Here is a 22,511-nt window from a genome sequence, read left to right as displayed (position 1 = left end):
CATTAATCTTGGTTGATATTACGCAATAATCACCTATTAGTAGTGCTGGCTCATCTACAGTCAAAAGACCCCTCCGACGGTACCTGAGGAATCAATCTCCGCCGGAAGAACAAAAGTCCACAAACTAAAATAAACGCCCCACGTAGGTACCAAAAACATGCCGAGAAAGGGACAACTTTATCAAGATAAGATGATGGGGCAGGTGGGTCACGCATATCATAACGAATCGCATACGTAATAAGCGCCTTATCTGTCGCAGTGACGATAGTAAAACAATAATGCATTGAGTTGGTATCATTGAGAGCGGAAACATAGCTATGGAGATATTAAACTACGCTTGCACATAGGCAGGCAATTCGTAACTCGAATCCCGAAATTAGGAGAATGAGCCGCGATGAAATCATTCGATCAGCGCCATCAGCTTCCTGCCCCATGTATCCCTCGGTCGGGGTGGTTTCTCTGCCGCCAAAATCTCCTGTAATCCTGTTTGCAGGTCCACCTCTTCTGGTCGCCACGCCCATGGGTCTTGCCAGAACAGAATCCGGTGACCGGCGTATAAGACGAGGAAGGCGGGAATACCGATGTAAGCGGTGAAGAAGTTGGATGCGGACCATTCCGATGGGAAGAAGCAAGTGAAGCCGTTGATGAGAGCCAAGAAGATCGCACCACCCATGCCGATATACATGCCATAGGGCTGCATGACGGAGCGGTAGGGCTTCTCGATGCCTTGCACGTTGATGGCCTTGTTCCACCGGATGTAGATGATGCCGCAGCAGGTCCAACTGATAAACCCGGAGGTGTTGGTGAAGTTGATCAGCCAGTTAAAGACCGTGTTGCTGCCGCTCCCCACAGAGAGGTATGCGAGAAAGAGGAAGAGGGAAGAGACGCCGACCGCGTAGTAAGGGACACCCCACCGGTTGCAGGTTTTGAAGATGCTGGGGGCATTGCCCGATACCGCCAGACTGTAGAGTGAGCGGGACGACATGTAGAGGAAGGAGTTTCCGGCCGACCAGGCAGACGTGAGGATGGCCGCATTGACGATGTGATTCAGTGCGGGAATTCCGGCGTTGGCAATCGCGACGACGAAGGGGGAGGAGGAGGCATCGTGGCCATCGCCGTGTACCAACTCCGCGGCGTTGGACGGGCAGATGACGCCAATCGCAAGCGAACCTAGGAAGTAGAAGATGACGAGTCGGTAGATATAGCGACGTGCAACCTTAGGGATGTTCCGGCGCGGGGATTCCATCTCACCGCCACTGATCACCACGAGTTCGGGGGCAAAGAGGAACGCGATGGCACTCTTGACGATGCATTGTAAGAGACCGACAAAGCGACCACGATCCCCACTGACCAAGTATGTGTTCATGACACCGGGGTCTTTCCAGTAATGGAAGCCGAGACGCTGACGGTTCGGACCGCCGCCCCAGAAGAGGATGAAGGAGAGGAGGAGAAGGCCGATGAGGGTGATGATTTTGATCCCGGCAAACCAGAATTCGCTCTCTCCGTAGGCACCGACCGGAAGAAAGTTGAGTGCCACAATGACCACTAGCATGATGGTAATCCAGACGGCGATATGGACGCTAGTAGGCCAGTACTCGATGACCATGGACGCGGCGACGATTTCATAGGCTGCCAGAATCGCTAACGAGTACCAGTACAGGTATCCCATGGCGAAGCCCAAGCTCCGTGAGACATAGCGAAAACCATGATAGCTCATGGTGCCACCGTGGACTGGCATGTAGGCACCGACTTCGGCGATTCCAGTGACGATCGCATAAATGAGTGCGGAGATGAAGGTGTAGCCCAGGAGCAGAGACAATGGCCCACCAATGACTAGCGCTTGACCCGAACCCACGAACAGACCGGTTCCAATTGTACCTCCCAATGCCATCAGCTGTACATGTCGATTTTTGAGACCACGTTGGGTATTCATGTATCGCTCATCGAGCAGGTCGGCCTCCACCATGGCCTGCATGGTGCCCGACTTGACATCGCCGGACTCAGGGTCATGGGAATGGAACGCCGCCGGAGCGACAGTGGGCTTTTCTCCGGAACCCATGTTGCCGTAGTCCAGAGTAGGGGGAAGAATTCAGCAACCAGAGTAATATGTTGGTTTTGAGAAATGGTCAGCAGTGAGAGATGAGGCCACGCGCGGGACACCCTCGGTTATAAAGTCGCAAGACGATGCGGGCCAAGAAGAGCAACGAACAAGCCACTGGTCTCGGGCGTAGCATGTGTTGCCTTATCGGCAGCTTCATACAGTGACCTCGCACCGTATTTGTCTTAGTCTGGCTTCATTCACGGGAAGAACTCGGCTGGTACGCGCGCTCACTGGTTGGGTCGGCCAAGAACCTGGGCAGACATGAACTGGAAATTGCGACCGGATGCTGATAAGAAGGAATCAACATGCGGGGAAATTTGCATACTTGTCGTGTTGACCCTCCGGTGATTGGAGGGGGAGGCTCAGGTGGCTTGTTTTAGGGTTCACGCTTATCAGCCGTTGACTTCCTTCGTCTCGTTCTTGTCCATGGCCAAGTGCCCCGTGGCTTACTCGAAGGGCTGATGTTGAATGGGGTTCCGGAGACACAGTGCGATAATGTCAATTCCATTACAATCAATTTGCATTCAACTCATTCAGGTCCGCTGAAAGTATCATGTCATATCTACCTAGGGAGAACCCCGATAAGAGATCCCATGTGAAAACCGGAGATATCAACCAAATCACTCGAGCCGACCACGACCACCTTCTTTAGCCTTACCACCTGCATGAGAATCCCTCATCTACGCCACTCTGCGGACTAATTTATTGCCCCGGATAGTTAAATCTTAATTCACCGGTCCGGACACCGGTCCGGATGCTGGTGGTGTGGTTATCATGGAATCGTCAGGGCGTGTGCACGTCAAACTGAAGCATATCGGGAGAGACCCACGGACATCTCGCTTATGGTTCACTCTGCATTAGTCGCGATTTCTGCAATCGCGCCCAGTGATGTCCAATAAGGGCGTACTGACAACGGTTTCGATAGCGGGCCGGTGTGCACAACAATGCCGGTGACCGGACATACCCATGAGAAGTGCGAGATCATGGAGCATGCGACAAGATCCCTTCGTCAGCGAATCTCATTTATCCTCCAGTTATATACCGCACAGAGCCGGACGACGATAAGTCCATCCAATGTTCATAAATGCTATCTTCAAAAGAGATCAAAGCACGTTTACGCGAGCGTCTCAAGCCAAGTATAACCCAAGGATAACCATTGTACCACTTTCGCCAAGGGTCCATAGGGCCGAGCTGATAGTCCGATTCAAGTATACTGGTCACGTCCCCATCCGCTAATCCGATCCCAGTTCACTACCAGAATTCTTCCGCCACGCTCTTGACCTTCACGCTCAAGCCGCCGGAGAAGTCGCATGTCCTGCTGAGAAAGGACCTTGCCGTCCACCCTTCGTTCCCATGCGGCCTGGGTAACCACCGGGGCCAAATCCTCCGCGATACCGGCTTCGTCTCGGTTCCGTGCGTAGACGTGCTGGGATCCTACCTCCTGGGAGAACAGCCACACGGACCCAACAACCGCATACCGGCGTTCCAGGAGCCAGATAATCGGCCAGGTGATCAGCCACAGTTGAAGAATAAGACAGGTATAGTACACAAAGTTATTGTTCCGGGCACGGTTAATCCAATGCGGCGAGTAGACCGTAAACGACCGGTTGGAGAAGGATGTGGAGATGTCGATGTTGCCTTGGTAGTTGAGGGACCGTAGATGAGAAGTTAAAGTAGAATGGATGATGGATGAGTTGAAGTTCTCCATATGGCGGGTGAACGTGAAGCTGCACCAGCAGATTAGTATCATATGTGTTAAGCAAACGAAGTCAACACAACAAACATACGATTTGACAGGCGATGGGTCCTGGCAGAACCGCTCGCACCAGCCCATGAGATCCGGCCCTGCATCATCCTCGACCAACCCGACATTCTCAGCATCAGTGCCGTCTTCTACGCTTGGTAGCCTGATACCTCTCCCTCTTGCGTGGCGCTTCCAGGTACGCGACCGACATCGTCCACCCCGATATATCTTCTGCCCATCCCCGTCCCGCGCTACGCGCAACTGAAACCAGCCCGCATCGCAATCGGGGTCTCCCACCACATAGTTCGTCATATTGATCCTGAAGTCAAAGTCGACCACTGACTCCGTGCGATTTTCCTTGCGATCATTTCGGTCGGGATGGGTCTCTTGGTGTGCACCACGGACACTTAGACACGGTCGTGGGGGAATGCGAGCCTCATGACTGATAAGACTGTGAAGTGCGGCGGGATCTTTGCTCAAAAAGGGCGACATGGTCGTGGACGGTCGCTCGGTTATGTCAGCTCTGTCATTATCTTGTACTTGATTCTCGGTGACCGGGAGAGCCGCTGTGGACGGCCCAGCCAGAGGAGGAAGAGAGTCGTTGTCGACATTGCCTAAAGAGGGTTGCCCTGAGACGACCTGTTCGTACGGAGGAGGAAGATCATTGAGATCGCAATTCTGCTGTAGCTTGCCCATCGTATGACTATAGTACTGATCTGGGCTATGGATAAGAGTGTGGAATCAAAGGTTGTCAATCCTAAGGCTGGAAACCGTGCCGCGATGAGATAATTCGTTATCTGTCACATGTCATAGTTGCTGCCTGATAAACGGGGCCTTGGCATAAGGCAGAAGCACTGCCAAGAACCTGTTCATATAAAAAGAGGTGGTCTGGGTAGGTAGACTGCCCAGTTGCCTACAAGTCTTGAGGCCCTTTCAGCTAGTCCACAGTGCTATGGCTGTCAAGTGTCAACATTGCCCTATTCTGAGCCCCGCACGAGCTGGATTACTCCATACACATTTCCCCACTTTGTGTTCTCGCATTCTCCACCCAGAAACACACTCGGAGAGACCCACCCAGCAGTCAAAATACTACTGCTAGTTAAACATGTATTCACAGTGGACTGTAATATCCTGAGAAAATCTCAGAGAAAGCCACAGGACATCACGTAGCCCTCAACAGGCTCATCTCAGAATACACTGCCAGGGTTGTTTGTATCCTCTAAAACCGTCTTTACGATTTCTTAAATCAACATCCTCACCAGGTCACCAGGTGTCGGAAACCAAACGCGTAAATTTACGCTGTTGCCCACCCAGCCAATGCTGTATTGAGTGAGGTTGCTCATCATGGCAAGGACATTTGGTCCATAGTCTCATTTCAGACGTTGGACCATGTCGATAACTAAATGGTGATCTCTGGAGGCAGATGCGACCGAGTCATAACACCTGGTGTTAGCCTCTACAGCATGTTCCACTTCGTTGCACACGTGGTTCTTTGTGTGGAATTCAAAGCGTTTAGCGTATCGAAGCCCATATCCAGAGAAATCGAAGAGATTTCCGTAGCAGATACACAATATGGTATGCGGAGAAAATCGGACCGGTCGACCCAGGGAAGTGTGACTGACATTGAGGGAGAATCCGATTGAAAGGTGTATACAAAAACATGCCTTTCTGCATAAATGATGTGATCGTCAGGTACAACAACCCAAATCACCTGATTTCCCCCGGAGCATAAAAGTAGGTTATAATTCCCGCATCACTCACATATTTCTGTGGTCTGTGATCATGCTACTCGGAGATACACTCCGCAGTGGATTAGTTCATAGTGCCATGCAGGATAATAAAGATCGTCGCGAATCGACTATACGTGCAACGGCTACTTAGGGAATCGAGGTTTCAACTCCCGACTCGCATTCTCCACTATACCCCATCCTCCACGGACCGAAACACCTCCAGTGCTGAGTTAATTAATTAATTTCCCCACATTTCTGCACGGGGTCCAGTCGGAAAAATTGTCATGACGCCTGTTTCAACATTTCCTGCAATCTGACTTGACCATCTTGCTTGCAAGCGCTTAACTGGGTCCGTTCCAAAAAGAGACATGGAGCTGTTTTAGGTAGTCTGGATCAAGAGCGGAGCATCGTCCGATACATATGTGGGCCCAGGATGTCGACCGGGCGCGCATTTCTCCAGATTATAAGAACACCTGGACCTCAAGGACCTGGCTGCCTTTCAGAAACAGGAAGTGCAGAGCCAGCAGCAACGCATTGTCACTCGAAGCAAGCATCATGAAGCTTAGCCCTTCACTTCTTACTGCGGCCGGCCTGGTGTCGGCCCAATTGGCCTTTGCCCTTCCCCAAGCGTCATCTTCAACCGTCTCGCCCAGTCCGAGTCCATCTGCTACACCTGGCTCCTTCGTTACCACTTCAGGTCTCAATTTCGTGATTGATGGCAAGACAGGATACTTTGCCGGTTCCAACTCATACTGGATTGGATTCCAGAAGAACAACGATGATGTGGATCTCGTGTTCAGTCACTTGCAGGAATCCGGTCTCAAGATCCTTCGTGTCTGGGGGTTCAATGATGTCAACGAGAAGCCCACTGATGGCTCTGTTTACTACCATCTTCTGGCGGATGGTACGGCAACCGTCAATGAGGGGGAAGACGGCCTTCAACGGTTAGACTACGTGGTCTCCTCGGCAGAGAAGCATGGTATTAAGTTGATCATTAATTTCGTCAACTTCTGGGATGATTATGGTGGTATCAATGCGTACGTCAAGGCGTTCGGTGGATCGAAGGAGGAATTCTACACCAACGACGCCATGCAGGAAGCCTATCGCGCTTACATCAAGGCCGTCATTTCGCGGTACAGTGACTCTTCGGCTATCTTTGCATGGGAATTGGCCAATGAGCCCCGTTGCCAGGGCTGTGAAACCACCGTACTGTATAACTGGATCGAGAGTACCAGCCAGTATATTAAGTCGTTGGACTCGAAGCATTTGGTTTGCATTGGTGATGGTAAGTGAGCCTGGTCTTGTTCAGTATCACAAACTCTAACAAAAAGCAGAGGGCTTCGGCCTCGAGGCTGGCTCGGACGGAAGCTACCCGTACCAATACTCTGAGGGAAGTGACTTCGCGAAGAACCTGGCCATTCCCACGATCGACTTCGGAACCTTCCATCTCTATCCCAGCAGCTGTAAGTTTATATTGAGAGCAAGCTAAACGGTGGAAGCTAATGTTGTTAGGGGGAACCACAAATGACTGGGGCAACGGCTGGGTCACCTCGCACGGGGCAGCCTGCAGGGCGGCTGGAAAGCCTTGCATGTTCGAGGAGTACGGAGTGACCTCGGATCATTGTGCCGTTGAGAAACTCTGGCAAAACACGGCACTGAACACGACTGCCATTTCTGCTGACCTCTACTGGCAATACGGAGATCAATTGAGCGGTGGACCATCGCCAGACGATGGCAACACCTTCTACTACGGAACCGATGAGTTCAAGTGTCTCGTGACTGACCATGTTGCAGCTATTAACAGTCGTAAGTGATACGAACTGCGCATGTGAGATGGTGAAGAAATAGTTGTACAAGAAAGTGCTTGTTGACGAATGTATCTTTGAAATCAAATGAAGTACAAACTTCACTCTAAGATGTCGCTCAAATTCCCATTCCTTCACTAGCGGCACATGTACGGGGTAGTATTTCCTTGAGTGCGTAATGCAACACCTTTTCACCCGGTGGATTTGTTGCAACGAAAGTTATATGTAATACCAGAGGGGAATGGAATGGCACAGCCTTGTGAGATAGCATAACTATTATAGCCCCTTCGGGATTTTAAGTAGTCGACCGTTATTTGTGAAAGAAACAAGAATATATTGAGATCGGCTCAGCTTCATATACGTCTAAGCTGCATGGCACATATTACCCTAGTAGTTGTAATCATAAGCAATTCTGCCCCTATATCGCTGGAGATGATTATACGAAGTATACAATTCCTTGATCACTCATTTGCTCTCCACAACTTGATTGGATACTATGAAGGCAGTACGAGATGTAGTGGAGAAGTAGAGCAGGAGTGAGACTCTTTTGCACCTGCCACCAGCTTTGGGGGTGAGGTTGGGGACGTATATCCCCCGGTCAGGTTTATTCAATGTAGAGATTTAGATCTTCCCGCTAGTTAATCTATTCCCCTACTAATGACGTTACTTCTCCGCATGTGCTCCATAAAATGAACTGATTCTGTCTTTTCAGTGATCAAATATCTGCCGTTCAGCATGTATTCAATATGAATCAGATTCATCATAGCCTTATATAAAGCTTTTTGCCATTTTCAGCTCACTCTCTCTCATATCTTTACCACATCTATCCTTCGCTTCAGTCTATGCACATCACTGCTCAAGTGACCACAAGATAAAAGCATGCATCATTATGTCTACTTGCGCGCAGGAGCTTCATACATTATCACGGCTGCTGACCTTCTATAATGCCTTGAAAGGCTATGAAGACTGGAATAATACCTCGCCGAACGCTCGAACTCCCCAACGAAGAGGCGAATAACTTTGCAAATAGCGTTGAGGGGGAGATCAGCTCAAACATCGCAGAGTACTCAAGAGTGCGCCAGTACCAAAAGATTCTTCCTCTTGTCCCATTCTAACAGGGTTAATCGAAGGGTTGAACACACTCAGAATAAGATGTTGATACTTTGAAGCCCAGGGCACATATATCCTTTACTGTGAAATGGCCGAAGAGCCGGTAGTACCGAAGACGAGGAAGTGGGAAAATATCTAACACCAACTTCCGAAGCCAGTGCGGACGTCAGGATAGAGACAGCTTTTGAGTGCAGCCTCTGCCTGGTGAGCATTCACAGTTCAGTCAAGCCTCACTAGTAAGCTGGAGTCAACCTGATCGTTGGATCTCATATGTTCTTCCCGCTTTTTCACACATTGTTAGAAAGGGAAGGAACCAAGGGGATGTCAAATAGGTTGCGGCAATCTTTCCCAAATAACAAGAAGACAACTATTCCCCCCGATTTGACTCGATTCGGTACGCGTGCCTCGTTTGAATATTATCTTATAGTAAAGGCATATATACATACTGAGCCGATCCAGTCGCTATATGGCGTCCCAGGTGAGGAACACCTCAGCTTGAGATACTGTTAAACAAGCGATACCTTGCTCCAAAGGACGGCAATGAGGTGCGCCAAGTATCTAATTGGGAAACCAGTGATTATGTCTTCCCGATTGAGTGATATCAAGAGGACACAGAAGCAGGGTAGAAAAGGGGCTTGGGAGACAGCGAAGACAACAACGCGCGTGAATGGAAGACAGTAGTGTTTCTTCAAAGGAACGAAGAGAATTGTTATCAGCGTAATCTATGCCTTCTCATTTCCATTCTCATCCCTCTTCATCTCCTGTGTTCTCATCTAGTCCCACGGGTCGCTACAGTGTCTCTCCTCAGGAACCTCTCACCTTGAAAGCAGCTGTGTGAAGCTCAGCTGACACGGTTACTCGGCGCTGTCAGTCGGTCTCCTGAAGGATAGTAGGGAGAATCCAACACTGCTTTAATACTCAGTAAGTTGTTGCATTGCATTGAGTTGGACTGAACAGTCAGTTGCTAATTCATAAAGCTACCTGATCAATAGCCTTTTCTCCCCTTGGCCAATCGAGGCTCAAGAAAGTTGGTCTATTAAGCAATTTTAGCTGCCACACCGAATCTCGGTTTCTCCGACATTAAATCCTTCAAGACACAAAGTGCATTCGTACGAGTCATATAGATTAAAGGGCGTTCAAAAAGAAAACAGTCGCAATTCCTTCATCTTACCCCAGGTTCCTTCACATACGTCCTAGAACCAGGTCAGAAAGATAATCGATAAAATAGCGCCCCCTCCCCAGGCTGTTTCTCTTTTATACGCGCAGCGTCCCTGGACTCGAAGAGGGATATGTCTGATTCCGCATATATTCTAAACCCGCGCGCTCTGAGGGTGCCTTAGGCATATGCCGATCCTGTTGCATGGCAATGGCCGTACCATGTCCCTCTTTGGTCGTGAGTGTGGTAACTGTACATGGGCCAGGAAGGGGTTGACTTGCAAGCACTCCATCCAGCTCAAGAAGGATGTGAAGGGTGAGAGTTGGGATGAGACGATCACAGACGCTGTGATTCAGGCAGGTGGACTCCGTGCAGCGGACAATAACCTCATGAGGCCTGATTTGCTTGCACTTGTCGAAGCTTTCGAGATCGAGGAAGACGATGATGCCCCCTCCTCCGGACACCGTCGAAACTGGGGTGCGCGACTCTGGCTGCCAAATCGCTTTATATTATAGGCAGCTTTTCTGTCGGGCCGAGCACTGTTCTAAAGCCGCGGTATGTCCCTTTCTAAGCCCTTTCGAGCCACTTCCTAAATGCATAGAAATACTTCCTTTATTGAGAATACTAACTGATCAGTAACTATTTTAGAAGCGGTGTTCAGCCACGAACAACCTGCGCAGTCATTTTAGTAACCACAAGAATAGTAATGTCAATGATCGCGCGTCAGAAAAAGAGGTCGATGAAGCAGTTGGTAAGGGTTTCCTAAGCAGTTCAAAAATGAGTAACGGTTCCCTAACTGCTTTCTAACCGCCTACTAACCATTTGCATATAGTTTGGTACCTAGCGCTTTTTCAAGATCCGGCGGCGTCGGAAGTTACTTCTCCCTAGCGATCCCGGGCGAATGAATTGAGGGCAGATTCACGACCCTAGATGGCTATGCCTATACAAAATCTGAGCACTTAGGTTTATCTACATAAGGACCATGTGAGAATCGCCCCAGAGTGAAAGGAGGGGCACTAATTTGCCATTCAAAAAGAAAGCCTCCAACTCTCGACGTCAAGGACTCGATAACTGGATACTGAGGTGTACTAACCCAGTACTTTCTCAACACCGTACACATGAGCATCCAGCTTCAGGTGGTTGCATGTGCTTGGAATCTGCATGCTCAACAAAATATCAGGTCGTCTTATCATGATAGCTGCAACACTGTCCTAGAATACACAAGGATGGGTTTTACTCATAATTTGGCAGTATCTTTGAGCACTTTATTCATGTTATCCAGGCCTCGCAATGGCAGCGAGTTACAACAAACAATCCAATATCAAACCAAAGATATTATGGGCTACAAGCGCCACATACGAGACCAAGAGTCTCCATGTGACAATCGCCAAAGAAGGCAATGGGCATTAGCTTATGCAACTTATTTCGAGTGACTAAGATATCAGATTATGGCCCTGTTGATCCTCAGCTTTTAGGGCCGGGTACATGACGACCTGGTGATACGAGGACTTGGTTAAGAAATATCCAAGCATCTAGGTTACCGTGCGGCAGTACCTGCCCAACTGTGTCCGAGTTTCTATCGAAAAGACATCACTAGGTGCCGTTAAATGTTGCATCTTAGTACGTGCATCCATCCACCGACGTTCACGGAACCCTGCCAGGCTCTGGGTGTTGACCCCGAGAAGCGGCTTATGTCAGAAGAGGCGCATGCCCCGGTTAGGCTACTGCCATAGTAGGTTAATGGCATCTGATAGATATTGCAGTACAAAGAGTCTACCATTCGTGGGGGTATCCTGGCCGACGATTGCGCCTTGGGGATGATACTAATCATCTTAGCCTTTATCTGCCAGGCCAGGATTCAGTCTATGAATAGAAAGAAGTACAAGCCAATGTCAATTCTTATACCTACTAGTATCGTAGGTACTTGGGCCACACAGTTAGCGGAAAACTCCGGGAAATAGTTGGCGTTTGAGATATACCATGGCTTTATATGACAGATTAGCGACGCTGTCTAAAAGGCCTGAACAGTAGAGAGACCAGATAAGTTTATTCTGAAGCTGGATAGCCTAGATCCGAAAAAGCCCTGCTATCGCGCGAACAGTAGATATCAGCTTATATCAGAAATGGGCGCAACGTACAATCACGGAGAGTTATCGCTGGGAACGTGGAAAGACTTGTCGGTCCAAGCGTCACGTCAAGAGGGAGGACCGCCTGGACGCCGAGAGAGAGGATAAAGACGATCAGCCCACGCTCCGGGGCCACCAGACGGAAATTCAGCCATAGAATTCGAACACGGATCCCAGCTGGCTTTCCTACTGGCTTGTTCTTGGGCACACCTCAGTCCGCTGCCTCTGTATACTCTTTCTATCGAAACGAAAAGTGTAACCAGGAGGCGGGTCTCTGGGCGGAACCCAAGTCCGGGTGGGTGTCGTTCAATGATTGGTTTGCTCAGGAGTGTAAGGATATCGACACGACTCGTCCGCTCGCGGGGCCGAATGACGAAAAGCTCGTTGTCAGTTGTAGCCGACTCCAAGGTCAACGGGAATTGGGATATTGTGGAAGGTAACGTCACCATTGCCGGCATCGATGCCATGGGAGTGGAATGGCCGATTGAGAAATCGCTGCAAAGCACGACTTATCGATTACCAGAACGAGACGTCCATGCCTGTTTTCCTAGGCCCTACCGACTACCACCGTCAGCATGCGCCCATGGGCGGCGAGACCATCGAGGTCAACAATACCCAGGACCAAGTCTACCTCCAGGTTGCTGCCAAGAATGGCCACCTGTCCGGCCACCGGAGGCTGGTCTGGAACCCGTATATGATCACGAGACGCAGAGAAAAGCTCAAGGGTGGCCATGATTTTTACGATCTGGACGCTCCGGACAATGCCGGGTCATGCCAAGAAGGGTGACAACATCTCATATTTCCAATTCGGGAGTTCCGATGTGGTTGTCGTCTTCGAGAAGGTCACTTTAAAGTCCAGTTTGCAGGTAGGTGAGACGAAATTGAACGTGAGGTCCGAATTGGCGAGGTTCCAGGGACGCGGGGCGATATTGTCTTGGGCATACCGTCAACAAAGGCTTAATTCTTTTCTTGGCTGCTCTTGATCTGTGATGTAACCGTTGGGGTAAAACGAAATGGCACTTTTATCATTCGTTCATTTGCTGATCCTGCGGATCCTTCGGGATCGGATGTAAGCCGGCGGAAGCATGTCAGACGGAGCACACGGACGCCCGTTCTGTCACGGCATCTATGGAATACTTATGCCTAGACCCGGTGATTACCAACCCAAAGCCAAAATGCCCATACGATGATAGTCATGTGACCGGTCCCGGTTTGTTTGCCCACATGACACGATATTGCCACACGCGCGATATACGACCTTGAAGTGTCAGTACTCGACTTTTGCTAAAGCGTAAGTGTACAAAAGTCACTTCATCATAGAAATACCTGACTAGTTTTATATTACCCGCATAACTTTGAGGACTAGTTCGTTACTGTAGATACTAGTACGTTCGATCCGACTTTGTTTATAAAATATATATCCACGGAATAGGTGTAAATGAGCTATTTAGCCTGAACTTGCGAACACATGTCAACCACAGGGACATGAATACTACATCCGGAAAGATTATGTAGAGAAAAGCTGGCAACAAGCTATGAGAATATAGTCACAGCTATTGGGAGGGATGCCTATACTCCGCAGCGTTCCGCCTACAACGGCAGACGGAAGTATACAGCAACAGAAACTCTAAAAGCTCAAGAAGCTACTAGAATAGCCCCGGAATTACCAATCGAATGGTAAGCTACGAAATTTTTAATCAGCACAGATGGATCTGTGCATTCCAGCATCCTCTACAGAGGTATCAGCCCAGTTCGGGATTAAGCCTTCGGCCATCGGGACTGTCCGAAACGCAACGCAAAGACCCATATGAACAGAACGTGGCGATCCAGATAAGATCATGCAAAGGACGCCGTGAGGGCCTCAATCCGGACCGTTCATTCATGATTCAAGCGAGTAGTACGTAGGAATGGCGAAAATAGTACAAGCTCTTGGACATCTGGCTCACCTGACATTCAAAAATGTGGCAGTGTGGTGGCGTGTGGAGAAGCAATCGTGGGCCGGAAGATGATTGATCCCGAATGACAGGGCCGACCTTTGCCTGGAAGGGAAGTTTCTACGCAAGCGAAAGAGTTCCAGAGGTTCCAGGTCGGTTGTCGTGGAGTTGCTCCAGACAGAAAATTTGCGGGGGGTACGTCATTCAATCTAAGCGACCACATGACGACGAAGCCCTATTTGGACAAGAGTTTTTCCGCGCGTTTCCGATTTGTCCGTACAAGGTCGGGGATGTTGTTTACTCTGTAAGGGGTAAAAAGGGATGAGGGGTTTTAATTTGTTTTTTATCTTAGATTTATTTTTCAACTTCCTTGAAACTAACGAAACACTGATCTTATCGAAACGAGTATAGATGTTCGTAACGATCATTTTGATAAGTTAGAGTTCCTGGTAATTTCTAGAATGTTTTGTTGACGAATGGCTAATTTCCATCCACAAAGCTTGGATGGTTCTGGAGCCAACCATGCACGAGATCCAACGCCACTGACGAGAGTCGGCTCGGTCGGGACAACCAAGATGCCTGGGAAAATCCCAACAAGCAACGATGCCGTGAAGCTATTTTTCGGTGCCGATGGCTCGCCCATTTCGGTCGGCATTGCTCTGTTTTCTTCACGGTAACATGGATCGGCCGTCCGCCGTGCTATTAGTAATAGTAATAAGGGTATTGTCATTACTGAGGCTCATGTGACCATGATACCGTTCTCGCAAACGATGGCGTTGTAAATTCGATAGTAAACCGATGCTATATGCGATGTTATCATAGTCGTAGGCAGCGACGTTCACTCCGCATTTCCCCTCTTTTCATCGCGGTCCCTGCATCCTGATATTCTCCAGGTTGGGCTTCACCGGTCAACAGAAGGGGAAGTCTCCCCTCGTTTTCTCCATATCACCTCCAGGAAATGCCTCTCCCACACTCCCCGTGAAATTCCGGCCATGTGTGGCCGATGATGCCGAGATTCTGGAGTTGTGGGTGGCGCTATGCCAGGAACAGTTAAGCTCTGTGCGATGTTTTCAGTCTAGTGCTCCACACCCCCGGCACCTGGACTCGTGACTGGCCAAACCCCAACAAATCGATTACTAGAGATTGAATACACGCATGCCACATCGACGCAGGATGCCTTCGCCCACCAAGCCAAGACGGCTTCAGTCACCGTACTCCTTCTAGGCATGCCGAGGTCACTACTACCTATTGCGAACGCTACACACACTCCTTCCGAAGCCGACAGAACTTACCTGGATAGCGACGTCATAGGGAACCACGGTTAAATTCTGACACACGCCTCAATCCAGTTATGACCGTCAGTGGCGCTGATCCCTTCATCTCGCTGTACCGCCAGTCTCCAGGCTGTGTCCCATTGGGGTTGGCCACCGCGACGAACCAGAGGCCACCCCGAGGGGGCCGTGGATCCCGAACTGTTGCCTGTCCCCCTGTTTGTGTCGGCCGCTTCCTCGCACTTCGGCTGGCCTCACTGGCCCATGGCTGTCGGTTTCGGCCGGCCTTTTCTCCAATCGTTTGCGCGCCCTGGACAGAAATGCGGGTAGTGTTGTCAATTATCCCCGTGTCCCGGACGGACACTGGCCGTAAGGTCGGCTCTCCACATTGGGACAGTCCTCCTCACTAGTTTCTCGTGGAAATTTTCTCCCTTCCCTTTTTGAATATTTTTTTTGTCTATTTTTTTTTTCGCACGAGGTTTTGGCATAAAAAGGACACAGATCTCCCCTTTTTGAATCCATAATTCCAATTCCCACTTCTGTCTTCCCAAATACCTTTGCCCCCTAAGCCTAGAGGTATACCATTCTCTTCTTTTGGGAAATCCTCTATCTTCATATATTACCTTTTATCCACCTATTCGGTATTAGCCTTTTGATGTCTAATTGCGAATAAGGTCGAACAAATACACTCTTACCGCCTCCTCCCACATACTCTCCACCATGGGTGTTGAGACTTCTGCCCAACATGGGGAGATGATCAGCCCAGCTGGCGCTCCCCAATACTCCAGCCAAGAGTCTGTGGCTCCTAACAAGCCTGTGGAAATTGGTGTTGATACCCCAGTTCCCCGCATTACCCTGCGGGCGTTTGTTATGGGTGCATTCGTTTCTATGGGTGGTCTTCTCTTCGGATACGATACCGGTCAGATTTCTGGTTTCCAGGAGATGCCCAACTACCTTGAACGGTATGGTCAACTGAACGACGAGGGTAAATATTACTTCAGCAATGTCCGCTCCGGTCTCATTGTCAGTCTGTTGTCCATCGGTACCTTGATTGGTTCTCTGGTTGCTGCTCCTATTGCCGATAAGCTTGGTCGTAAATGGTCTATCACCTTCTGGTGTATTATCCTGAACGTCGGACTGATTGTTCAGATCTCCTCCCCTGCCGGTAAATGGGTTCAGATGGTCATGGGCCGTTGGGTGACTGGTCTTGGTGTCGGTGGTTGCTCCCTGCTTGTTCCTATGTACCAGGGTGAGAGTGCTCCTCGCCAGGTCCGTGGTGCCATGATCAGTTGCTACCAGCTGTTCGTCACTCTCGGCATCTTCCTTTCCTACTGCATTAACTTGGGAACTGAGCATCTCGAGGGCACTGAGCAATGGCGGATCACCTTGGGTCTTACCTTCCTTTTTGCTCTCGTTCTCGGCGGTGGCATGGCTTGCTTCCCTGAGAGCCCCCGTTTCGAGTACCGTCACGGTCGTGTCGACAGTGCTCGCAACACCATGTCCAAGCTCTATGGTGTTCCCGAGAATCACCGCGTCATCCTCCAGGAGATCGAAGAGATCCAGCATCAACTCGACGCCGAATCCCAAGAGCAGGTTTGGCACGAGTTCATCACTGCTCCTCGCATGTTGTACCGTATTGCCCTGGGTATGGTCTTGCAGTCTTTGCAACAGCTGACTGGCGCCAACTACTTTTTCTATTATGTAAGCATCCCTTCCTGATTCAGCCTAGTGCTACCAGAGGTCACGTGCTAACATCTAAACCTAACAGGGAACCACTATCTTCCAAGGTGCCGGTATCTCGAACAGCTTCATCACGCAAGTTATTCTCGGTGCTGTCAACTTCGGTACCACTTTTGGTGGTCTATACATCGTTGAGAACTTCGGTCGCCGCAAGTCTCTCATTGCTGGTGCTGGTTTCATGTTCGTTTGCTTCATGATCTTCGCTTCTATTGGCCACTTCATGTTGGACGTCCAGAACCCCGAAAACACCCCCGGCCCTGGCAAGGGTATGGTTGTTGTTGCTTGCTTCTTCATCACGGCTTACGCCATGACCTGGGGTCCAATGATCTGGGCTATCTGCGCCGAATTGTTCCCCTCCAAGTACCGTGCCAAGGGCATGGCTCTGGCCACCGCGTCGAACTGGTGCTGGAACTTCCTCATCGGTTTCTTCACCCCCTTCATTACTGGTGCAATTGACTTTGCATACGGATACGTCTTCGCTGGATGCTTGGCGGCCGCTGCCCTCGTCGTCTACTTCTTCGTTATCGAGGGTAAGGGCCGCACTCTCGAGGAGCTCGACTGGATGTACGTCAACAAGGTCACTCCCTGGAAGAGCAGCAACTTCGAGATGCCTTCCCTTCACGACCAGCAGTATGGCAACCAGTATGGACGCAAGGAGTCTCACTCCTATCACGCCGAGAACGCATAAAAAGGGGTTTGGGTGGTTTTTCATTTGGAGTTGGTTATTTGCACTTTTCTTGTGAATACTCTTCTCGTATATATGGGATTATGGGTTACATGATATATCCATTTGCTTTAACTTGTTATATATCCTTCAGGTCTTCTTATAAGGCCTTGTACTATTAAAGATTCATTACTTCAATTTTCTTCTCAGTTTCCTCTTCAATAATATCTTGCAGTAGATTTTGCCACACGACCGGAACCGGCTGATAGCCAGGTAGAGCTTTGGCTCTAATTCTCATTGTATTACATTGTTAAAATATGATGATACCTTTTGTTTGGTTACCTTGCTGGTCTACGCCTTCACACACCTATCCTGCACTCGAACATTTTGTAGTGAGCAGTCAGCACTTTACATGAAGTCTGTAGGTCCCTGGGCCGCTGCCACAACCTTCTTGGCTAGATACCAGGCCTAATATTGATAATACTAAAAAGCTACTAGAACATTATAAACAACAGATCTAGTCCTACTACAGTTTCGGAATAGAACCTAGGTTTCGTCTGGTCTGCCGTGACACTTCCCTCCACAGTTAAGTCGTCCGAGACACCAATCTAGCGATCTGCATCATGTCGACTACTTGGTGACTCGTACGCCTGGCGAATACTTGGAATCTTTCCATACTGGGCCCCTAAATGGAAAAAGATTGAAAAATTTGGATAAATACCCCAAGTAAACTACTCGAGTGAGTGAAATAGGTACAAAAATATAGGAAGCCGAATCAAGGTGGACTTGCCGCTAGTATCTTCCGTAGTGTCGGTCTATCTATGAGGGTACTAGGGATATTATCGCAGTCCATACTTCTATATCTTCTATATTCTTCTTTTGTACGTTACTTGCGATATATGTTAAGCCTATATATCGAATAGAGATTGCACATATAGCTAGGGCTTCTCAACAATTTGCAAGTGATGCGACAGAGGAAGGTTGCAACTAATTAGTAAGGTGCAATATTTTTAGGAACGGTGAGAATTGAAAGCCTTGCTTTCATGGCATGGTCTTAGGAGTTAAAAGTCGCAATTACAACATTATAGATAAGAAAGATTAAGTCTGTCATGGCAAGTCTCGAATGTGTTGACAAGCTGTATCGATACCTAAACGATAAACACCATGGAACTAACAATGAGAGAAACGAGAAAAATAGTAAAGTCGTGAGCGGACGTAGTTTCAATCCGAAAGATTGAAAGCAAACACTAATCCGTGTAGCCTTGTCCCTCCCTTCCTTTCCTTGCCCATCAAGTACCGAAGTTTTTCAATCCGTTTACTCTCCAAGGCGTTACCCAAGGGACCTTTTAAACTCGGTATCTCAATAGCCATTGGCCAGATCGAGAACCTGTTTCTTCCACCCTCACACCATCTCATGACAAACATAGTTGGCGAGTGTTTCGTACGGCGACACTTGAGCGGCATTGAAACGAATCCCTCATGAATTTTAAAAGAACTCCGGAAGTGATACTGTACCTCTACCAAGTTTTGCCGCAGATTCTCAAAGGCCTCGTCAATTGTCGTACCCCTCACCCTGAAATGGACCCTCCCATGCTTTTCCTCTGGATGCAGAGCCAGAAGCCTCTGAGCACTTGAGGGGTCGCGGAGTTGCTTGACGCAAGCCAAAATCACGGATACGAGAGAAACCCTCTTGTGCTTGCCACGCTGTTCCTCACGTGGAATATCAATTTCGATCCTGAAGTAGTTCCGAGCGAAGGGATGTGGCCTGCCCTGTAGGCGGCAATTGTGGAATTTCTCGCGCTTGAAAAGTCTCAAGAACGCCATGGCTACGCAAGAGCTCGGCTTTAGGGTTCTGTCTTTTTGCACAATTTAGATTGAGGTGGTTCAACCTGGTCTCAATGGTAGCGATATATTGTGGAACTGTGGGAAATAGGGCTCATTTAACTACTGCGCCATGGTGTCCTTTGTTCCAAAGACTTTAGTCGAGCGTCACCGAATGTCTCGACCTGATGCAGCGCTGTTTGACTTGAACAAAGCAACGGGAATAATGATGATGAAACCTTTGTCAGTCTCTATCGTGAATGATCAAGCTTTGTCTTACTGAAACCATGCCTTTGTCACCATTTCCAGACAGATAATCGCTTTGTCTGTTGTTTTACGGGGTGGTTACTTGACCACAGGTATAGCCCGGATATTGTAGCCTCAACAGCACCAGCGGCACAGCGTGGCCAATGATCAGACTATCATGTGGCTAGGAGTACCATTGACACTATTAAGTGGCATGGTTACGAGGCTGGGCAATTATAAGTACTCTTTGGGGATGGGCTATTTCGCTTAGCGTCACCATGATGACTCATTCGGGCAGGAGCGTCTTGCGTCAAGCCACCGATTACTTCGATAGCACGTATGTAGACGTACGAATGATATAACTATTACCGGTGTACTGGAACCTAGCGGATCTATCTTTCCTCGTCCGTCCACATTGCTTCCTATTCCTTTACTTTACCAAGGAACCCCACATCACGTTAAAACATCCCTTTTATAGCTATATAAGCACACAGCTATACTCCAATCGAATCGACTGCCTTTGTCAAGCATTAGCACATCTACTCCTACCGTTATATATACAGTACCTACAATGCCGGGCTTTGAGCATTCGCGGATGGGGAGCAACACCTACCCCAACGGAAGGGAGACAAACGGGACTTTCTCTCTCACAGCCCCATCGGCCAAGGGGGAATGGGATATGAAGGATGGGGCGGGACAGGCCAACGAGAGCGTTGAGCTGTCCGGAAAGAAGGGCAACTGCCCACAGCAGGGTAAGTAGCATATTATTATCCTTGACATACCATACAAGCTGACAACAAAATGTAGGCCAATCGAAAGGCCAATCGAGGAAAGGAAAGGGCAAATGGCAAAAGGTGCCTTTGTTTGAAGTAGCAAAGCCGGCGGCTCCATACAGGGACTGGTCGGTTGTCCTAAAGCCCGCGCAGGCCAAGATTCTCCAGGACTTGGAGGCATTGTGCCATTCTACGAACCCACATGTTGCTCGAATGCGCCACCCGGATACCTCTAGGGGGCATGAAACCAGCCCAAGTCGGCGATCGGTTGTGGCCATCGACTGTGAAATGGTCCAGGTGGGTCGGGGCCAGAATGAGGTAGTCCAGGTCTGCGCGGTGGATGTACTATCCGGGGAGATACTGGTCGACAAGGCTGTCGTTCCGACAAAGCCTGTCACAGATTGGTGTACACCATGGAGTGGCATGACAGCAGGCCGCTTGGAGGATATGAGAAGGAAAGGCAAGACAGTGAACGGCTGGGAGGAAGCGCGGGCGGAAGTGCTGAAGTTTGTGGATGGCGATACCATCTTGGTTGGCCATGCGCTTCGGAATGATGTGCGTGCTTTGGGGATGACGCATGCAAAGACCCTCGATACCACCACTGTTACAAAGCGTGCGGTGTCCAAGGAAATGGTGGGATCTGGTTGCAAGCGAACTTGGAGGCTGAAGACATTGTGTCAAGATTTCCTGGGGATAAGTATCCAACAGTCCAGGAATGGACACGACTGTGTCGAAGACACTCTTGCGACCAGAGAAGTGTTGCTCTGGTGTGTCCGCAATCCGGACAAACTGAAGAAGTGGGCGATGGAGCAGAGCGCTATACTAGCAGTACCAAGCTCCTACTCATCCGCCCAGGAAAGGGAGGACAGTATACCGTTTGAAAATGGTAAAGATTGATTGTAGTGTTATATAATTTTCGTGCATTGTGATACGCCCAGTTGGAATATTGGAATGTTTGGTCGAGTGAGAACTTACCTCACTACCCTACTCACATATCCTAATACTCTGGAATAATTCAGGTGATGTGGGATTAATTTTATAATTTTGATATCCAAACAATGCTCTACTTCTTCACCGCTGTCGTGAAGTAGTCATAAAGCTATATCTACCATTTCTTCGGCTAGCACATCCACCTGTATAAGGGACACTTGTATAGAGGGACCCAGACAAAATATCAAGCTGAGGCCTAGGGGTCTCTGGAGGGTACTATGGCCGGCATAAGAATGTGAAACTCTTAACATACCCTTATAAAGATCTGTGAGGCATGAACCGCGTGCGGACACGCCGTAGGGTAGTGCTGAATTCTGTAGCGGGCTTTTCTGGTCAGTGATATGTCCAATGTATGTTGCCTTTGGGCGGAAAGACCATAGAGAAAACATGATTTGCTCAGAGACCCGTCTTGTAAAGGAAATAGATTTCACCATAGATGAAAAGTTTCAGAGAACAACAGAGTAAGTATATCATCATCGTGGACAGTGAGGGGCTAGACAGGTTCAGGGCAAACACTTACTGCTATGTCCATTGTGGCCAATGCACAGACCAGGTGGGCGAGGAGAGGGGCAAGACTGGAGGTTCAGAAGTGTCATCTGGGCCTCAGCCTGGATGGTTCTATTTGATGGAGATAATGCAACTTGGCTTGCGCCGTAAGAGTCATAACAGTATGCCTTGGGAGGATCATATGCTTGGTGAATTCCTTTAGTTCACAAAATCCGTGACCCTGTGAGACGTGTAAATATTTCGTCCAGATTCTCGCGCTTGATATGTTGAAATATGTGCTGAGACTAGGGTCGGCCCTAACCTTGATTTCGATGGTTTCCTCGTTTTCAGTGTTTTCAACCTGGATAGACCACGACCTGCTAATAGTTATTAGACTCCTAATGGCTACTTGTGCAAAGTGCATGACGTCGGAGGGCGCAAAGGTGGACTATTTACTTATATTTACTCTCTGTTGGAATGATCTTTAAGAACACAGAAAACAATACGGGGAAAGAAAGCAAGCTACGAAATCCTTGAGTGCTTGTATACATGGTGTTCAAGCGCCACACAGCTACTTGACCACTCAATGCTGAGTACTTCAATCTCCCAAGTATAAGCACAGAGCGAGTTGTGTGGATCGTTAATTATCACTTTAGTAAAAAGGACAGTTTATTGGTCATACGACAGAGGTCGGTTCAATCTATCCAAGGCAGATCGGATGTACATGTAGGACCGGTTGTACGCTCATGCAATTGCACATTGACCAGTATTGCTAAGAAGCAGTCTCATGCCAAACGTACTCTACATATTACGA

General features: G+C 49.0%; 6 protein-coding genes across 6 annotated transcripts; 4 read left to right on the top strand and 2 right to left on the bottom strand.

Annotated features, from left to right (window-relative positions):
* Positions 1-400: 400 nt before the first annotated feature.
* Positions 401-2,059, bottom strand: ANOM_000449 (proline permease PrnB; the record flags this gene model as incomplete). The annotated part of the gene is made up of 1 exon (XM_015545707.1): positions 401-2,059. The coding sequence occupies one exon, from the start codon at positions 2,057-2,059 to the stop codon at positions 401-403; it is 1,659 nt and encodes a 552-aa protein (XP_015412366.1).
* Positions 2,060-3,199: 1,140 nt separating this feature from the next.
* On the bottom strand, positions 3,200-4,541 carry ANOM_000448 (uncharacterized protein; the record flags this gene model as incomplete). Its single annotated transcript, XM_015545706.1, has 2 exons — positions 3,200-3,828; positions 3,889-4,541. The coding sequence occupies 2 exons, from the start codon at positions 4,539-4,541 to the stop codon at positions 3,306-3,308; spliced, it is 1,176 nt and encodes a 391-aa protein (XP_015412367.1). The 3' UTR covers positions 3,200-3,305.
* Positions 4,542-5,995: 1,454 nt separating this feature from the next.
* On the top strand, positions 5,996-7,389 carry ANOM_000447 (glycoside hydrolase 5 family protein; the record flags this gene model as incomplete). Its single annotated transcript, XM_015545705.1, has 3 exons — positions 5,996-6,860; positions 6,910-7,038; positions 7,088-7,389. 3 exons carry the CDS (start codon positions 5,996-5,998, stop codon positions 7,387-7,389), a joined length of 1,296 nt encoding a protein of 431 aa, XP_015412362.1.
* A 4,380-nt stretch (positions 7,390-11,769) lies between these two features.
* ANOM_000446 (uncharacterized protein) lies at positions 11,770-12,559 on the top strand (the record flags this gene model as incomplete). Its single annotated transcript, XM_015545704.1, has 3 exons — positions 11,770-11,822; positions 11,930-12,158; positions 12,296-12,559. The coding sequence occupies 3 exons, from the start codon at positions 11,770-11,772 to the stop codon at positions 12,557-12,559; spliced, it is 546 nt and encodes a 181-aa protein (XP_015412363.1).
* A 3,138-nt stretch (positions 12,560-15,697) lies between these two features.
* On the top strand, positions 15,698-17,405 carry ANOM_000445 (sugar porter family MFS transporter; the record flags this gene model as incomplete). Its single annotated transcript, XM_015545703.1, has 2 exons — positions 15,698-16,678; positions 16,746-17,405. The coding sequence occupies 2 exons, from the start codon at positions 15,698-15,700 to the stop codon at positions 17,403-17,405; spliced, it is 1,641 nt and encodes a 546-aa protein (XP_015412339.1).
* A 2,614-nt stretch (positions 17,406-20,019) lies between these two features.
* Positions 20,020-21,118, top strand: ANOM_000444 (RNA exonuclease; the record flags this gene model as incomplete). The annotated part of the gene is made up of 2 exons (XM_015545702.1): positions 20,020-20,200; positions 20,256-21,118. 2 exons carry the CDS (start codon positions 20,020-20,022, stop codon positions 21,116-21,118), a joined length of 1,044 nt encoding a protein of 347 aa, XP_015412340.1.
* Between the last annotated feature and the right edge of the window lie 1,393 nt (positions 21,119-22,511).

Source organism: Aspergillus nomiae (assembly GCF_001204775.2).
Source record: "Aspergillus nomiae NRRL 13137 chromosome Unknown contig00003, whole genome shotgun sequence".
Lineage (NCBI taxonomy): Eukaryota > Fungi > Ascomycota > Eurotiomycetes > Eurotiales > Aspergillaceae > Aspergillus > Aspergillus nomiae.
Note: the sequence above shows the minus strand (reverse complement) of the source record. Positions and strands in the feature narration are given on the sequence as shown.